Source organism: Astatotilapia calliptera, chromosome 8 (genome assembly GCF_900246225.1).
Source record: "Astatotilapia calliptera chromosome 8, fAstCal1.2, whole genome shotgun sequence".
NCBI classification, from domain to species: Eukaryota; Metazoa; Chordata; class Actinopteri; order Cichliformes; family Cichlidae; genus Astatotilapia; species Astatotilapia calliptera.
In genome coordinates, this window is record NC_039309.1 from 9146520 (window position 1) to 9166786 (window position 20267).

General features: G+C 41.1%; 1 protein-coding gene across 11 annotated transcripts in view; it reads right to left on the reverse strand.

The window, feature by feature from the left end:
• The window catches only part of LOC113028221 (calcium/calmodulin-dependent protein kinase type II subunit gamma), a 43539-nt gene that overhangs the window by 12648 nt on the left and 10624 nt on the right, over positions 1-20267 (reverse strand). For 5 of the 11 annotated variants that reach the window (XM_026178318.1, XM_026178312.1, XM_026178317.1 and 2 more), the window contains exons 3-15: positions 17386-17445; positions 14105-14159; positions 13886-13951; positions 8788-8860; positions 7557-7659; positions 7012-7095; positions 6616-6710; positions 6012-6134; positions 5781-5864; positions 4569-4611; positions 3713-3775; positions 1101-1141; positions 261-344 (exon numbers count right to left, since the gene is read on the reverse strand). In XM_026178318.1, the coding sequence (XP_026034103.1) occupies positions 261-344; positions 1101-1141; positions 3713-3775; positions 4569-4611; positions 5781-5864; positions 6012-6134; positions 6616-6710; positions 7012-7095; positions 7557-7659; positions 8788-8860; positions 13886-13951; positions 14105-14159; positions 17386-17445 (974 nt within the window). The remainder of the gene's footprint in view (positions 1-260; positions 345-1100; positions 1142-3712; positions 3776-4568; positions 4612-5780; positions 5865-6011; positions 6135-6615; positions 6711-7011; positions 7096-7556; positions 7660-8787; positions 8861-13885; positions 13952-14104; positions 14160-17385; positions 17446-20267) is intronic. The other 6 variants (XM_026178313.1, XM_026178319.1, XM_026178320.1 and 3 more) reach the window with 3 other exon arrangements.

A 20267-nucleotide genomic window follows, 5' to 3' on the forward strand; every position in this document is an offset into this window, starting at 1 on the left:
TGCACATGTGCACCTGTTTAGATTTTTTTTAACTAAATTTAAATAATTTCCAAAAGTGTTTCACCTAAATCAGGAGCACACGTGCACCACGGTTGGTAAGCTTATTGGGACAGGGGATGTTACAGAGCAAGATCTCCTGGGTGGTAGATGAAGGATGACAAGCAGATGATGGAGGATGAGGCCCAATGGGTTACTATGCAACTACTGAGGGGACAGGGGGGATTAAGAGGCAGGGCTGACACTGCGGCGGCCTACTGTACCATCTGTGCGTTCGTTGCCATGTTGGTGTCTTTCAGGGCATTGATGGCGCTCACTATACTGTTCTTACTGTTGTTGGTAGAAGGCTGGGACGAGAACGCAAACACTCAAAGTGAACACATACGTCACACACACATAGAGAAAGATGCATTAGAATTGAAACACGCCTTTCAGGAAACGGGGCTAATGTTGGTGGAAGCTCCCGGGCTATTGAGAGCTAACAGGGTAAATGAGAGGGTGAGTGCCACAGAATGGCCTCTAGATCATCCCTTTTACTGCCTCACTAACTCTCTATGCCGCTCCCACTTAACTACACAGAGTGACCCCTGGGGCAGAAAAGAAAAAGAGGAGTGGGGAGCGAGATGCTTAATAGCAGCAGAGGCTGATGGAGATTGCTGGGAAACAGAGCAGCAGACATTTGACTGAAACTGACTAAAGGTGAAAGAATAAAACCAGCATTACGGAACTAATATTTATAAATTATGAGTGAAAACGTTGGTTTAAAAAAAAAAAAAAAAAAAAAAAAAAAAGGTTAAAAACTTGTGGAAAGGACTGCAGGATTATGGGATCTAAAAACACGCCATAGAAAGAAACTCCTCTGCAGATATAAAACAAGGCCAATGTGAAAACGAAAAAAAAACAAACAACAACCTTAAAATGAATAATAACTACTGCACAACAAAAGATATTCATTGAAATAATAGGAGGAAAAGTGCGCAAAAGAAAGACTGAAAGACAGAAAAAGAACAGAAGGCAGAAAATCGAGGTCAGCTGACAGAGGAGAGATAGGACACCATGTAGCAGAACAAAAGAGGGCAGAGAGGTGATGAAGAGAACCTTACCTTAGCAGAATCTGACTTCTTGTTGAGTAAACTTTTGCATGCTGTGGAAAAAAGGAGGATAGAAGGGGAGAGAAACAGGTAGAAAAGTTAAGATTTACTGATGATGATAGTTCGTTCGTACCTCTAACCTACGTTACATCTATGAATCCCCAACACCTCAGTCACTGTGACAAAGTAAGCTTAGATGTTTCCAAAGCACAACATGCATTTAATGGATTTCTCGGGCATTTTACGCCCCTTGGCTGTACAGGCTGCTACACTCTGCAAAACCCATTCACATCATAATCCATTCATTGCCATCTGGGGATATAAGAGAAACCTGAGAGCAAAGTAAACTTCCTCAGTCCATTTCCTGCCTGGAAGACCCCAGCAGATCTAGAAAGAGAATGATGGCCAGACTCAAACTGCCGCCAGGACTGACAGTGATGAGCTAGGTTAATGTAAATCATTGATTTCCTTTAAGGGCTCCAGTCACTTTTCCTCTCAGTCTAACGCTCTCAACTCTCTCTTGCTTGCTTTTCTCTTGTTTTTCTACCAACACACACAGGTTCCAAAAATCTTATCTTGAGTTTCTTACCTTCCAATAGGAAATTGGAGAGGGATAGAGGGGGAGGGAAGAGGGGGGAGGGTTGTAAGAGAGGGCTTAGTATTTCAATACATGAGAGGAGAGATAAGGGGCACAGCATTTACAGCAGCAAACAATATCAAGTGAAAACTCATGCTCCCTAATCTTGGCTGTTGCATTGATAGCAGCTTATACTTTGGCCTGGCCATGCAGCATCCAAAGGAAAAAAAAATTAAAAAAAATTTAAGTTTAATTTCCAGTTTTCATTTTCATTCAAAAACTAGATAAAGGACAGCTGATTGTTCACAGTGCAAACATCTGCTCTTCATTTGGCTACATCTTCTATCAAGCAGTCACCAGGGTGCTAATGTGACAGCATGGGACTACCACGTTCACATGCTCTCTAGCACAAATTTAACATGGCAAGATGGGTAGAGGTCAAGGTGACCCACAGGAGGAGGGCTTCACCACTCGAGCAAGATTCTAGCTCGGTGATGAGAAAGGAAAAATGTGTTAGAAAGCATCTGAAGGTGTGTCTCCCGAGAACATTTTGTAGGAATTAACCACACAGGACACCCACATGCGAAAGGCAGCAAGGCAAAAACCGAATTAGAAACACAGAGAGATGCTTCAAACTCACACTTCTGTCACATTCTGCTATAATGCCATTAAAAGGAAACATCATGAGCAAACGGCCAAGCCTTGCCTCAGAAATACTCAGAAGTGCAAGGAAGCAGTTATAGGTTTGCAGTGATGAGTGACATCATCAGAGGACCAAAAGCCAAAAGCCAAGAAAAAGAAAATAAAAAACAAAAATCTTGATTATGGATGACTTAAAAGGAGGAGAGATGAGGAGTCCAATCTGGAGTGATGATGTCACACATATTTACAGAAACTTACAAAACAGGCAACTTGGTCCAGTCTCAGTGAAGGAGCCCGCATTCGGAGGGCTTTAGCTGACAATTAAAGCACCACAGGCACCCCGAATCTCAGCGCACCAATCACACATCCTAGGATTAACACCCGCCTCCCCTTAGGTGTCTCAGGTGAAGTTATCTCCCCATAAACATTTTACCTTTATCCTGCCTACAAACAGATCCTATGGAGAAGTGTATAGACACTGCAGAGCAAAAAAGATCCTCCGTTCTAAAAAGGGAGACAGAGAATCCAGTCTGCTCTACATTGCTTCTAATGTACTCAATCCATGGAGCCACCATTGGAATCGCCGACCTTCACCACCCATCTCCACCGGGCAGGATGAGAGGAAAATCTGATTTTAATACTTTCAAAACAATCCCTCGATCTAATGTGGCAGACTTGCTGCCACATTAGCTTGTGGGGTTCCTGTCTCAAGGGGGAACTTTGCTTTGAAAGTACTAAAACAGACCTTAAGAGGGGGAGTTGAGACGTGGGATGCCTTTAACCTCAAGTGATTCATCAGGAAGAAACGGTGATGTTTTCAACAGTAGCGGCACTGAAGTCAGCACTCCCATCCTCCATCTCAGTTATTCTCCCCTCTAGCTCCTCAACATCCAACTTTCTTCCTTTGTCCCATCAAACCAAGGTCTGACGATGGCAGCACGCCAACCCAGCTCTTGCCGGCCCCCTGCAATGTGAGTTCCCGCCCCCAGGATACATGCCCCTCCTCATCCCCTGCCCCAGTCCGCCCTGTGCGAGCACAGAGACGTAAGGGGTCAGCTGGAGGTCAGGATGGAGCTTGCTGGAAGTGACGCCATAACTAAGTGAAGATGAAATGTGGGTTACGAGGTCACGATTGAATGGCGCTGATGTGTGAATGTAAAAAGCACTTTTTAGTGCAGGCTGACGTAAATTCAAGTGAAGCTTATTTACATGATTGCTACACAATACCCCTAAATGAGAAAAATCTGTGAGGGGATGCATGCTTGTGGGTGTGTATGTTGATGAGGATGCTTGCAAAGGCTGCATGCAGGATTTGGGGGATGGTGATGAGGGCCAACCCTGTCCCATGAAAGAAAATAGTTGTGTATGTAAAGAGGAAGTGGATGGGCGTGTCTCTGGGACGTACCTTCCTGAGCCAGTGAGGCCGTGGAGGAGGCGGCAGCAGCAGAGTTGGTATGCTGCCGGCCCACTATTGGATAGAAATGCTACAGTTGGGAGGGGCTAAGGAAATTATGCAGGTCGATCTCATGCTGTTCAGTCATGGGCCGAGAAAGCTACAGGGGGTGCTGGCTATAGCCCAGATGCATCTTAGACTTTGATACAAACGGGCCAAAGCAAAGACGTGCACCCCTGTGGATTCCTAGGCCCAGGGTTGAAATCATTAGCCATCGACTGACCAATTACTTAAAGGCTGAGAACAAGGCTTCAACGAAAACAAGTCACTCTCAGCAGGCTGAGATAAAAAACACAGAATCTTAATAGTCACCTGGTTTTATAACACCACACTTTCCCCCAAACATTAAAAAAGAAAAATCTCATTAAAGTCTAGGCTTCGTTCTCTCAAACATGCTCCATGGGCAGCAGAAAAGAGGGACACATACGCGCGCGCACACACATACACACAGGGAGAGATACATTAGCACAGACAAGGACATAACTGGCACCCACATATAATCTGGAACAGATTATGACAGAATATCAAATTTTAGGCTGCTAACATACATGATAATGCACTCATAATAATTCAGTAATACAATATTTCTATCATATCACAAAGAAGCTTCGTGTTTCAGTTCAGTTTAATGTTGTAAGCAAGCAAACTCCTGGGCGCACACAAAAACATTGTTATTTTGAGAATGAGTGGGTGAGCGTGCGTGTGTGGTGGGGGGGTTAAAAAAGGTGCAGAGGACTCTATCCACTTTCCTTCCTCCACTCCCTCTGCATGTGCTGCGTGGGAGGCTGAGGGCGAAGGGCACACCCACCTGAGAAGTTTCTGGACACCAGCATGGTGGTGAGAATGGCTCCCTGGAGGAGGAGGAGGAGAGGAAGGAGAAGAGAGAAGTGAGGGGAGGTATAATGAGAGCATGGCGTTTTTCTTTATTTACTTAATGTTGTCTGTAAAACTCTGCCTAATGTTTAAAATAAAAAAAAATAAAAAAAAACCTTGTATGCTGTCTGGGGAGATGCACCTTTAACTGTACATTCTCACATCTCAAAGCCCTATATTCCTCTATGCAAATTAATTTAAATGATGTGGCAAAACAAAATAGCTGATACTTGAGGCATGAGTTTGCATCAGTGGCAGTGAATGCAAACTACAGTAACTGGAGCTGGTTGACATTTAAAATGTTTCCAATAGAGGGGGAAAAAAAAGCAGAGATTCTCAAAAGTGAAATGTTCATACGCAGCAATTTAGAAGATCAAAGACTTTGGCAGACATGTGATCTCAGAGTTTGGCTGATAGTTTCGATGGTTGATATCAACCCCTCAAAGCAGCATAATTTACAAACTGAAACATTTTAAACCTCGCAATCCAAAATATATGTCGAAATGATATAATAGACAGGGCAGGTTTCAACAGCTTCACAGCAAATGACAATGAATGAGATGTACAGCACAGCGAGTTAAAATATTTTCAATAGTCTCCAAAAACAGACGCATAGAGTGAACTCGAGCTTTCCAACACTATTGCATTGTTACATTTTAGAAATAATCGTCCAAACACAAGTTTCCTTATTTTTGTGCTACGTTTCTATGCTCACACAATAACTAACTCATGAAATGTCACGCACAATAACACCCATATCACAACTACATTGCACAATTATCTAAGATACACAACAATATCTGTGTAGCTTAACATATAATACACCAAACAAGGGATTAGTTACTTATTCACTGCACTGTTGTATTGTTGTGTCTTGTTATTATTATTCAATTCAGTTCAGTTAATCAGTTATATCATCTTTCTCTGCCATGTGCCCCATTCGAGCCATGAAATGCTGACAGATCAAAGTGGAATGATGAATATTTTAAGAGCACCTACATCTTTTAATAAAAGTGTTGACTGATAGATCACATCTCCCAAGAGGAAGATGGTATACTTCCACGCTGATATTTTGTCCCAGCCCTTTAAAACCACAGGATAAAAAAAAGTAACCAATCAAGGCTGGTTTAAAGCCTGAGAAGCCTACCTTGAGTTTTCGGCGAGCATTGAACTTGCGGAGACATTCGACTGTTTCCTGTCTGTGCATCATGGACGCCACTGTAGAACGGTGCTGTAAGGGGACAAAAATGGAACAAAATAAGTCAACAGATTCTCAGGGCAAGTATGAATCCGAGTTATAGTTATGTGACGGCTTTAATATGGTAAATCCCTAGGTTTTTCCATAATGTACTCTGTGGTCATTTAGGTGAATACTTACGCAGATCCATGGGTGTTTGAGAGCCTGTTCAGCAGTGATTCTTTTGGCTGGGTTAATTGTCAACATCTGGTTAATCAGGTTCTTTGCCTCTGGGGTCACCGTGTCCCACTCTGGAGACGGGAACTGAGGAAATAGGAGAAACAAGTGATACGTCAGTTGTGAGAGATTTCTGGTCAGCTGATCAAGTGGGTTTCTAGCAGATCCATGCCATATGGAAACCAGTGCTTGAGTTAACTCCTTAAAATAGGGAAGATTATGGGGGGGGGGGGGGGAGTCACAGAAAACATGCTGCAGTTTTAAAACTCAAATCCCTGCAAACAGGCTGAAAAGTGACTTCATTATTCATCGACTGAGAGAGGAGAATACCCCTTCTCTGACTCTCACACACTCTCTCTCACACACACACACACCCCTCTGCAATGCGTCAGGAAGGCCCTGATAGGATCAATAGCTTTGGACCACATCTCAATTGGACACTATTAAATGTTCGAAAACTGCTTAGCAAACCCCTGCACTGCACCCATCACACCTAACACACACACACACACACACACACACACACACACACACACACACACACACACACACACACACACACACTTACATCGTATGCCCCAGCTTTGATCTGCTGATAGAGTTTATGTTGATCTTCGTCCCAGAATGGTGGATATCCCACTAACAAGATATAGAGAATAACACCTGACAGGAAACAAAGAGGTGAGAAGTGATTCAGCAAGATCATGTTACAATACCATTTACCGTGGGCAGCAAAGAATAAAATCAAGACAAGGAAATGCAACAGTAAGAAAGGGAAAACTTAGTTATTGCAACACTTTATGAGCACAATGAAGTCACCTCTCTGAGAGAGGCTGCAAGATCATCATGCTTTTTTTTATGATTCCCATTAACCCCTACGAAAACAGTTTTACTTTTAAATGATACTTAAAAGCTGTTGAATAGGTTCATTCGACCCGAGGCACACACAGGTGTCAAAACTCACCACAGGCCCATATGTCCACAGGCTTGCCATAAGGGTCCTTCCGCAGGACCTCAGGGGAGAGATAGCCAGGAGTGCCTGCAAACCCTGCCCAACAGATAAATCAGAAGATACAATTAACTTTTATTAAACTCCCGGTAAAGGCTACTTTCATGCCGTTATATAAACAGCTTAAATTATAGCGACCCGTATGCAGGGCCAGATTATGATAGTGTAGAGTCACTAGCAAATACCCATTAATCATTTCATCCCCGCCACAGAGTCAGCCAAGTGCTGGCAGCTTGGCTGTTAGCCAAGACACAATGACCTAAGCATGACCTGGAAAGTGGCAGTGAGCCTCTTAATCAATGCTCCTGCAAATATTCTGTGGCTTCAAAGCAGCAGATGTGAAACTATGTGGCTTGCTGTATGAAAGAGGGCCTGTTCAGCAGTGATTCATGCCCGGTGTAGGAACTATCAAGTGCTAAACACCCAGATAGAATAACAGATCAGGTAAAGGACCTGCTCATTTGATATGCGCGTTTGTGTCACTGTTTTTGTTTTCTTACCAAACCAAGCCTGCTGGTCCCCCTGCACTTCAATAGCAAGTCCAAAGTCTGCCAGCTTCACTGCGGCTCCCTTCATCTTACTGGCCAACAACAAGTTCTCAGGCTGAGACAGACACACACACACACACACACACACACACACACACACACACACACACACAGCAAAGCAGAGATCAAGACAGTGAGAGACAGGCAGTTAAAGGCACTCTTCAGTAAAGCCTTTCCTCAGAAATATTTATATTTGATGTGTTTGACACAGCATGTGGGGGTGGGATAAAGGTGTGAGAGCGTGATGGAGAGACAGAGGAGGTAGGGAGAGGATAAGTAGTTGAGAATCTCCCCAACACCTTATATGGGCATGGGTCCGTAGCCATGGAAACCACTCTGGAATCATTTAGGTAGAGCTGCAGACTGCATGCTAAATGGAAAGTGTACTTAGCGCGAGGCGGCGTGTGTGGCAGTTGTAAATGGCCGTTGTTTGGGCAGCGGGACATAAAGGGCTGCAGTAAAAAGCCCACTCAGGATAAAAGGCCAACAAATCAGACAGGCAGCGCTCGAGGTTATTCTCTGACATAGTGTGCACACGTACAAAAGCCGCCCACATGTGTCTCAGACATCCCTTGAGATAGCGGGTTTTTTTCCCTACCCCCCTGCCCCTCACTTCGTAGTTTCAAATTCAGTACATATATTATTAACATCTCATCAACTTAAACTGGGTTAAACGTAAAACTGCAGGCAACAGAGAAGCCATCCTCATCCTCTACTCTTTACATCTCAACCCATCAGCAATTTGGGACAAATCAAATCTCCTGACGCTTGAAGGGTGGTGTGATGTCACGCTCGTCTATGCCTCCGCCCAAACACAGCCCCCTCACGAGTGAGCTTGTGCACGTATGAGCTCTTGAGTCCTTGCCATAGGTGAGACGAACCCTTCCACGTGATCATGACTCAACATCTCTGTGCTCAACACGAACATACATCATGTGATTATGCACGCGCAGACACAAAAACACACACAGTCCCGGTCAAGGACAGGCAGGATGACAGATCTGACAACAGACAGAGGAGGGCGGGGGCAGTAGACGGCAGTAGAGCAAAAATTGCGGAGAGGGAGAGGAAGAGAGATGGAGCAACTGAGAGCCATCTGTATGTTGCCATGGCCACGAGCAGAGGTGTGTGTGTGTGTACATGTGTAAGAGTGTGGTTGTCATGGAAACGGGCAGCCACTCACCTTGAGGTCTCTGTGCACAATATCATGCTGGTGGATATGATTGACACTCTCCAAGATCTGACTAATGCAGTGACTACGGAGAGAGAAGAGGGGACAGAGGGAGAGAGTGAGACGTGTCAGTCACCACCCTTCATTGGAAAAAGAAAAAAAAAACACCACACATTTACCCCACATGACTCGCCTGCCAGGCAGAAAAAAAAAAGGATGCATGGTATTGCCATCATTAGAGAGAAAAAAAAAAAAAAAAAAAAAAAAAAAGAACACGCCCCCAACAACGAGACATCGTTCTTGATCACTGTGACAACTGGCAACATGAAACTGGAGCTGTCGCACAAATGGATTACATATTTTCCAGAGATAGACAAAAAAAATAAGTTCAGACAACCTGCAGCGTTTCCCACAGAAATAGATTCTATTTGTGGCATGTAGTGTGTGTGCTCCACTGCAAGTATTTTAATTGCCCAGTCCCTCGTGACAAATACGAAACAGCATTCAGCGTTGTATTCATTGCCTCTTCAGTTAACCTCTTGTCCCAAGAACCAACTCCACTGCATCAGACAGCACTGGAAACTGTGCTCCTTGCTTTGCTGCACAGCCCTAGTCACATCTGCGTAACAGCAGAGCCAGCGCTCCACCTGCTGCAGGTTCTGGTTGAAGTAGCTCTCTAGCTTGCGACTGATCTCCAGAGCAGAATAAGGACTACAGTCAGCTGAAGTCCATTTGACCATTGGGCAGCTGAATGATTCAGCCCGGCGGCAGTCCTATTTTACATGCACGTTTGTGAGACAAAAATCATACAGTTTGAGAAAGAAGAGAAAACGAGCTTTACCGAGTTATTTGGTGTATCACAGCAGCAGAAAGCATTCAAAAGGTACTGCTGTCTGAACACAGACAGAAAAATCTGTCCCTGGCTAGATTTGACCATGTGTGTTTCACGTTAGCGTAACTCCTCGACCAGTTTGGGCCAGAGAGAAAATGCAAATGTTTCCTGAAAAATGAGAATTATTCTATAAGACAGCCAAATTACAAAATTCTTCCAAGTAGCTTATATGATCCTTGGGTTAAGGACCATATCGTCCTAGTATGGAAAACTGGTTGAGGAAAACAAGAAAACTTCTAACTAGCTAGCAGCTAGTTAGGAGTGATTTAAGTTTCAGTATAAGACTGAGGCGAAAATGTCCCCCAGTAAATCAATCACGGACAACCTCACGTTCTTGGACAACTGGAAAAGAAAATAATGCTGGCAAGGCTGCAGTTATCATACCTGGGCAGCCTGCCAAGTAAAGTCTATGTGTGGGAAACACTGGCTTTTGAGTGATGAATTAAACATTTCAAAAAGCGAGATGTAGTGATGGAATGATAGCCAAAAGACCCAGCTATAAGCGTTTTCCAGGCAAAACACTAATACTGCATAGCTACAGCTTTTGGAAAAAACTGCACCTTTTTGACTTTTAGCTGTATTTTAAAAAGCAGTATGAACACGTCACTGTGGATATAAAGCTTATGTAATAGACGCTTGACGGCCAAGAAAGTTAACCAGTTAAAACAGTTAACTCGATTGATTAATGAGCACACTAGCTGTTAATTGCATCTCTACCATGATCCCTAAAAGCAATCAATTTTACGTTTCAAACCCATTATCCAGGTAGAGTAGCTTAAAGAACAAATACTACGTATCTGATGTGGGAAGGCTTGAACCATCCAGTCAATAAATCTGTATCCCAGTAGCAATTCTAATAATGGGGGCGGCAATTCAGCTGCCACCGATATCGTTGCCATTATTTCTCAACACTGGCTCATAAGCATGTTTCACACAATCCTGTGGAGTGTGTTGGCACATTACACGTATTCTGAAATTTTCTTACATGCCCGTACAAGACCATCCTCTTACTGTTGTACACACTGTGGCACCGGGTGATGATTTCACTCTCCAATGCTCATGTTCAGGTTAATGGGTCAGATGTCACCTGCCTACAAAGAGTGAAGCCCAGGCTTAAATCATATGGCTTGGTTTCTGTGGGTCTGTTCACAAAGACCCCTACGCTAACTGCAGACAGAATTCATAATCTGCCCACCACACAGCCACAGGAGGATAGTGCAAACAAAGACAAAAAGATTATATGAGACAACACCAACAAAATCAAAGAAAATCATGTAAAATGCCAAATAAAATTTCACAAGTTGCCAAGGCGAGGTCCCCTAAACACATTCAGTGAACAGTAATACAAGTCTTCACATCCGAGCAGACTGAACTGGTGTTTTTTGCCAGAACTGTTGGCTGACTGTGCAATTGTTTCAGTATTATTTGAATGGTCCTATACAACGCCTATTTTAAGACAAGTTAATCTAAACTTCACATGTCTGAATGAGGTCACTAAAATGCACAGATTATTCAATCTTATCCACAGTAGGTTATTACACACAGACTACAGACAATATAACCTCACTCCTATATTTGCTCTTGCAGCCAACGACGCAACATTTGCTGTGCTCTGCTAGCTGAGACATTTTGGAGAGTGCTACTCTCTACCCCTTTGCACTCACTTCTAAATAATATAGCAGTGACAAGGCTGGATTACACACTTTCTAGCTGATTGATTATCACTTGCTTACAGAGCCGGGAGGGCGCTCGATATGACAGTATATTTTTAACAAATTTTCATTTAAACGTCACAGTTTATTAAATCAAAACAAAAACAAATAAACAAAACAAAAAGAACAGAACTGCATTTTTACTATAATTGGGGGGGGGGAACAGAGTGAGACATGTGATTAAAGAGAGAAGGGGGAGAGTGGGGAACCAATGAACTTGTTGACAAGTAAATGCATTTCCTGATAAGAATACCAGCAAGCCAATTACATGCACCGCTGTGTGCTTGTGTGTTCATAAAATGAGAGTATTTATATATTTAATAGGATTATGCTGTTTGTCTGCAGTACCGTGTGTCTGCATGCAAAAAACCCATATCCCAAAAACGATTGGGCTATTAGTAAGTCATTTAAAACTCAAATGACTGAAAAACAGTACACAAACAACAAAATGTTGAGAATGAGGACGATTTTTACATATATAAACACATCCATAGCACAGCATGTGAAAACAAGGATAAAGTTGAAAATTTGTTTTGTTTTCCTTAAATTTCCAAATTTGAAAAAAATAAAAATAAAAATCTATGTATCTTTCTTAACCTTGAAGATGCCACATTGTCCCAGTCTTTAAATTATTGTGGTTTAACACCAATGTAAATAGATAAAGACTTCAGTCATGTCAGCAGCTTCATAAAGGGGGCATATTTTGCCGTGCACTGGTCTGGTTCTACCTTTAGGCATGTGTGTGGTTGTGCTCCAGTTTTGCTGGACTTTTTTGTTTTTGGACTACATAACAGTTTTGAGAGATTCCTCAGACAGAGAACTTCACCTAAACCACAGAAATACAGGAAAGTCTGGTTGCATCATTGCTTGGCAGTTTTTGTACACAGCCAGATTCTTGGTCTGAATCTCTGACCAGCCTTTCCTGTGCTGCATCACATATTCAGATTATAAAAGCCAGAAACAAAACAAAAGCTAGGTTCTGAGCAGAAGGCTATTAGATTATTCTGTTATTATATGTTACCTTATATATGTAATCAAAGTAGTTGAATTAGAATACTGCTGTAGATCATATTATACCCTTTAATATAGAGTGTGTGATCTGTATGTAGTTTAGTTCTCATTATACTTTTGAGTTAAAAGAACATATTCACTTATTAGTTTATTAGATAAGTGTGCATCACTCTGTATCCTTGATCTGCTGTGAATGTGTTACATGCTTAATTGTTGAATCATGAAGAGAAGATAGTAAGCAGGAGACTCTGTGTCTAAGGCAGGGGAGACAGACAGACCACATTCCACACCCCCACCTTACAGAAAGCAGAGAAACAACTGCCGAGGTCATAACTTAGGCGCTGTAACAGAGAAAGAATGTGATGTTTTGGCTTTTACGACTAGATGGGGGCCACTAGAGACTATAAAAAGCTGAGCAACCCGTCACCATTTTGAGACTTGCTGTGACCCTCTTCAGGCATGTCTCCCCATCATGATGGTCCTTATGCTCTTAAGTGTTGAATTGTATGGAAATAAATGATTGTTGATTGAGCATAAATACACCGAGTATTGTCCTTCCTTCAGCCCAAAGATTCAAAGAATTGGGAGATTTCAACAAGGCTGAAGTACAAAACTTGGTGTAATATCGCACAACCAATGAGGTTAACAGGTCAATAGCACAATTGTGCATATTAAGAGATATCCTCTATTTTAGTAAAAATGCAGAATATCACCACATTAATGATTTTCCCATCCAGTATTTTGCAAAAGTAAAATCATTTCTGAACTTAAAATGGCAAAGAAGTGGGAATGTCAACATCTATGACACAGAATCTTAAATGATTCAGACAATCTGAAAAACCTCTCTACAGACGAGGGACAAGGCTAATAACTAAGATCGTCTGGCCTTCAGACAAAATGTAAATGAGAAGCCTAAGAACACTTTCTAAAAACCAAACACCATTCTCAGTGAACACAGAAGCAAAGAGCATGTCCTGCAGAGTAAAAAGTGCATCTAGCTTCTTATTGGCACACAGTTCAAAAGCCAGCATTCCTGATGGATTCAACAACGTTTGAGGGTGCTTTAGTGCACGCAGCATCAATAACTTGCACATCTGTGAAGGCACCTAAAATGCCAAATAATGTATATATTTAGGTTTTGAAGCAACAAATGTTGCCATCCAGTCAATGTCTTCTCTTTGTAAGACCTTGCTTATTTTCAGGATGACAATAACTGAATTTAAATGAGCATAATGGTGCAACAAACCTGACATCCACTGAAAACATTCCAAACTGTTGAGCAGCTGAAAATCCTTTATCGAGCAAGGATTTTACGTCACATTTTTGTTTTTTGAAGAGGTGATAAAACACAATTATGAACATGCCAGTCAATATGTTTTCATTGCACCATTTTCAAATTAATATAGAATTCAAATCAGTTGCAAATCATCACATTTGTAATTCTTTATATTTTACAAAGTGTCTGGGAAGAGCAGCTTCATTAAGGGGCGTTTACCTGGCGTCAGCCTCACTGTAGTACTCCCTGGCTACAATGTCTTCAAAAAGCTCTCCTCCTGTCACCCTGTAAGGGGAAGGGAAGGAAGAAGGGTCCGAAGAAAGAGACGGAGAGAGACAGGGAGTCAAATAACAGAGAAGTTGTTAGCATACACAAACAAACCACAGTCACACGCATGGATAAAATGTCATTGTGTGTGTGTGCACAGAAGATACTCACAGGTCAAAGACTAGGTAATGAAAGCCTTCCTCTGAAATGCTGTCATGGAGTCTCACTGCAAGAGAGAGGGTGGGAAATGAGACTGACAGCAGCTAAGTGAAAGACATTAAAAAAAAAAAAAAAATACTGTTCTGTTCGGCTGTAAAGCTTCACGTAAACTGAAAAAACAAAAAAAACAAAGCTCAAATATAAATATGTGAAGAGAAGAGAGGCAGACATGGAGAAAAATAAATGTCATTTATGATTGTGATGTATTGATTCTCCTTTCTTAACCACAGCAATATGAGCACACCCAATGATTAGGCAATTAGTGAGCACTTAATTCAACCATACTCTCCCTGCAATTACTGCAACTGAGTGATGGTTTCTGGAATGGACTTTGTTTGGGGCAAAATTACTGGTGGTTTAGAATACATCTTTATAATGGACACAGTAGGGTTAGCATGCAGGAGCGACTATAAGCAACTGTAATTGTAGGTTGTGATAGCATTGCTTAAAGCTATGTCTGACCAAAACAGTAAAGCCCTATCAAAAGCCCACTTTTATCCAAATTAAGTGATTATTATTTCAGGTTTAACATTACTTCAAACATATTTGGTGATAGAGAAAGGACATAACATGTAACATGTACATGTATTTAGACAATCTGGGGGAGTCTATGATAGTTGGTGGTGACTAAATAGGAACCATGTGGAGCAATAACAAACCAGGGTATATGCTAAACCATTAGATTACTTGGACACCTCTAAACAGGGGTATTTTGTCCCAAGCAGAGAGCAGTCACTCATGCACCCTTTCCTTCTTTTTACATGTCCACTTACAGGGTTTTGTTTTTCTGTTTTTCTGCCTGTTTCAGGTACACAACATCCTCATTCTTAACAAGAAAGCACAAAACAAGACCCAACGTAAACCTCTAAAATAATTAATTGCAAACAAAGACCTACAAAGACCAGAACCAGTCTAGGAAATGTTATTTTTTGTGTTTCCTGATTGCTGAGCTATCCAAACCCCTTGGTCTGAAACAGAAGTAGCGAAAGCACTAATGAGTTCATTCTGCGGTTATGCAGTAACCACGGCGGCTCTTAGCTTGTCAACTTAACTAAACAGCAGCAGAATGACGAAGCAGGATCCAGGCTGCACAATCCACGAGTTACAGGATGGGCCTGAGACACAGCTTAGGTTTAGTGTCAAGAAAGAAACTTATTGTTATGTAAAGCGAATATCAGTTGTATAATAAGATGAAGTAGGATGGCCCCTGCAGCAAGAAACAAGAGCGACTGTTCTTTACTCCTCCTCCCATCTTCTCGCTCTCCCTCCATCTGTCTCCTACTTCTGCTTTCGTCTCTCCATCTGTCTCATTTTCGTGCCCTCTTTTGTCTAAAGTTTGAACATATACGATGCTAAAATATGCCAAAAAAAGGGGAAAGGACACGAGAGCGAAATGTATATAGAAAGGGAAAGAACAGGAAAAGTAGGTGAGGGACAAATGAGTGCCGGGGAGGGGGCTTTTCAGAAAACTAGGACATGAGGAAAATAGAAATGAGCAGTGCAGTGAGAAAGATGTCATTGATTTTGTCATTTTCCCCTTTGTGCCCTTTACCAATCTCTCCTGAACATCTCTATGAGATGTATAATTCATGTCACTGCAATATGAGTTTCCATCAGAAAGGTAAATAACTAAATAAATATCACTATGTAAAGAAGGCAGAGAGCACTGCTCACAAGTCAGCTTTGATGATCTTAATTTTTCCACACCCACACACACACACACACCCACACACACACCAAGAGTCAGCTTCAAGGCAACCTTCAAGGCATCTTCACACATGCAACATAGGTCTAAACCTTTCTAGATGGTCCTTAACCTACTAGCACCCAAGCACAAACTCCGTGTGATGTCGGATTGAGCTGAAGTGTGAATATCGCAGTTAATAATCTGGTGCATTCATCGTTAGCGAGTGGGCGTCACACGTGCTGCCTCCTGTATGTTCTATCTATGCAGCTCCCTCGCCTATGAGTATTTCCAGTAGTGCGAAAGTGTTTGAAGCAGCCTATTTCCTGCTGTGTGCTACATACAAGGCAAAAAAAGAAAGGACTGTGGAAAATATCCTGACCTGATTTTCCCAAAAACTGACCAAAGTTCATGCACAACTGATTCTGTGACCTCTTATTCTGAATGGCACTGCTCATATCGTTTGTTTTTAAATTAGCGACGGCGATGTCATCAACAAATGTTTCTGTTATCATTTATAATACGCCATAACTTCCATGATTGCTACAAAGGGTAGTTTTTCGCTAGCAGGAAGTGGTGCAAACAAGCCTGATCGGTGTGTTGTTAGTAATCTAACAGCCAAACATTGGTATAGGCAAAAAGTTGTTATCAACCCAACAATTCAACCGCTGCCTACCGCAGAGACATTAGAGGAATGGGTGATGGAGATCTCCAGAGATTATTTCAAAAAATGAACAAAATGAAACCCTGCTGCTGCAAATAAGATACGACAGCAATGCTCCAGGAAACGATTAATCTTGTGATTTGATCATCACAAGCACAAGCTGGAAAATAAATACATTAACTCAATTCATGTATTTATTTTACCACTCAGTGCGTTCTTTGTGATTCTGTTTATTTCTAATGTGACAGCGGCACGTACAGTTACACATTACAGTGTATTCAAAGAGTCTGTCCTATAGATTAGTAATGGAGATGGTCACCAGATTAAAATTAAAGGGATTTTATTGATTTACAGGTATTACTGCTGGGAAAAGAGGCCTACAGTCAAACCTTCAAGATCAGTATCTCCAGTTTCCTTGAATTGCTTCATATCTGTTCGGATAAGATCCATCCTGGATGTAATTAGCATGCTGACTCTCAAATGATCCATCATTGTATAGTTGACGTGTCTGAGTTAAACATTATGCCAGTGTTACTGGAGTGTTTATTCTGTTTTCTATAAACAGATTATGAAGACTTTAAGTGCATTAATTAAATATTCCAGAAATCCTAGCAGAACCACAGTATGTGGTATGTGTAACACGCCAAATGATCTATTACATAAGAGTCACCCACTTGCAGCTCTGCTTTGAAATACCACAATAATATTATAACAAAAATATCTTAATTCAAGGTCAAATCACTCGCTTTTCTTTCCTCTTATTTCTTTGTATTTTAACAACCATTTCTATTTACAAAGACATCTTAAGCCTCACAAACAATATTTCTGAAATTCTCTGCTGCAGATAACGACTACAAGGATTGCATTAATTGGTCAGCTACTCACCAATGTTGGGGTGTTTCAGGAGACGGCAGATACGAGCCTCTCTCTCAAGCTTCTGATGATCTGTGTAGACAAAACAAAAAAGGTTTATTCAAATTCAGCCACAGTAATAAAGTATTTAATAACATAATATAATTTCCACTTGAGGAACTTTAGCAAAACATATGTTCAGCTGTACAAGATGGATAAAAATAACTAAACACCTATTAAGTGACCTGAACATTAGCGTTGAGATGGGATTTACTGAGGTTAGCAGCTGATGATCATCTAGTCTGCCACATTAATTTTGCACTTCCTCCATGTTCCAAAAAGTGATGTGAAATATTATTAACATTTCAGATGTTTTATGATTAAGGGAGGTAAAAGAACTGGCTCTGGTAAAACAACAGACAATATATTATCATAAATAGGTATTTAAAGATCCTGACAGAAAAAGCTAGAGCCAGTATTTGTGACAATGAGCCGATCTGTTTAAGTCAGCTATGCTGTTCTGGGTTTACTGTCCCGGTGCATCAGTGTACCGTTGCTCACCGATGCACTGTCGAATCTGACATTGCTTTATACATAAAATAATAATTTCCTATACCTTGCTCATAGTGATTATTAGAGCTTTAATTTAATTGGTATATGTAACTAATTCTATATTGCTTAAGTATACATATCAGTAAAAGAGTTAATCCCTGAAACAGTTATGTAAATCTTCATAATTCAGTTATTTTTAGAAATACATACAGGAAAGGTAAGGGGAGTCCAAACCATGTGACATGCAATGCTTCCTTGGTGGAAATGAATGGGGGACAATGTGGTTTTATGGTGTGGGCCTTCACCTGCTAGGTGCTACATTATCACCAAATGTTTGGAACAATAATGTTTGGTTTTTACACACTGTAGTGTTGCCAACAATATACCCATTAATGTCCTGCAGTTAGAAGAGAAGGGCCACCTTTTACAAAGCCCCAAGTATAGCACACACCTTCATTATTTATGTTCTCTCCATCCCAAATAAAAATTTCAGTGCCTGAGACTAGAAAACCAAGGCACTCATGTTCCTTTTAAAAACTGAGCTACAGATGTTTAGTATTAAAAAAACTACTGAGTCATCGGGCGCTTTCCTGGGGAATTACGATGTATGGCAGCTGTCAGTCATAAAAGTGTCTCTGTATGCAAATATTTAAATGAAGATGTGTTTTATGTGCAGAAAGAATAAAGTAAGCCAACACTCATAAGCAGTAGCAATACAGTCATTTGCATGTAGAGACAGTCTCCATCTCTAAAATCTAACAATATGAATTAAAACTGAGCTCCAGTGCTAGCATTTCTGCACATGTGGTTTTAAAAAACACACACAATCAAACGAAGAAGTCTGTCTGTAGCAACAGGTGCAGCGGTTTGCATGCATGTGTGAGTGTATGTGCTACAGGGTTTAGTGTGAAGCTCAGTTATGGACAGTGCAGTATTTGCACTTTAGACAAAGATTACACACCCGCCTCATCTCCAAACCAACATCCTTGTTTGAGGATTTGTCCAAGTCATGTAGCAACGTGCGTTTACACGAGTGCGTTTGTGCACGGTTTGCAGGTCTAAACCACACGATACTTTTAAACTACTCCATCTAATTACCATGGGAAGAGGCCATGCAACTGCTGAGGTCAGAGGTCACATGGGGTAACTGTAATGAAGAATGACTCAGTGTGTGTGCTTTATCACTGTGGTGAAGCCAACTCAACTCCACAGCTCCATGGCGATGACACCACAGAGACACAGACTCAGTAAGATTTGCATTCATTTCCCCAGCGCAGCAACTACCTCAGATAAAATTCACATGCTGTTGCTGAGTAATCAACTATCACCTTACCCAGCTGTTCTTCTATATTGCAGTATAGCGTTCACAGGCATTACAGCATGTTACTATAAAAGGCAACGTTATTGTTCTGCAGTTTTCTAGATGGTCTCTGGCTGGCATTTCTACCAACGCTGACAGATAAATTATATTTACAAACATATGTTATAAACGCATTATAAATGGTTGCCTGAAAAGCAATTAGAACAAAAACTTTATGAACATGCACCATATGACCCTTGGCTTTTGAGTCAAGATACATCATACCTAAGATTTAAGAGGTTTGTTTTTTTAAATAATAATAATAAAAAAAAAATGGAGATTAAAAAAAAACCCCAAAACAACAATGATGGGCATTATCTAGTATGACTTTTGGTTTCTGGAGCTGCAGCCAACACAGAGGCAGAAGGAATACTCCAAACCAGGAAAAAAGTGAAAGGTAACCAGAATTGTTAACTTAGCTCGTCGTCAAGTTCAACAAAAACCTTCCTGAGTAATACACCAATACTGCAAAGGCTTCTCTCTCAAACCTGCAGGACAGGAGGTGTAAATTTGCAGAAAAACGTAAAATCTTCCTTTTCGATCTGCTTGTTTGAACAGTATGTTATGCTACCAGTTCTGTTCCATTTTAACATGACACATCTTTTCAGATTGTTGTAAACTTGGCTCTAGGAAGACAGCATTTTTAATCCACCTATGCATAGTTAATTGAGGTTTTTATAGAAAGATATTTGCTGCTGTAGATATTACTGTTGCTGCTCTAGAAACTCAGTTTAGTTACTTATGAATATAAACATATCCTATTATATTTAAAGCCAAAGCTAGCCAATAATTTAATATACAAGATGATTAGAAAACCCCCAACCACCTCGGTGCTCTAACCCAAGCACCTACGCTCTCCATAAACCTGGGAAACATTTTGAATTTAAGTGTACAATTTATGTTTGTTTATTGTACTTAATATCGTCATAATGAAAAGCTGCAGACTTCACATCGTGAAAGCCTACTTTCTTTGCTGTATTCAGCTCTATTTTTTTAACTTGCT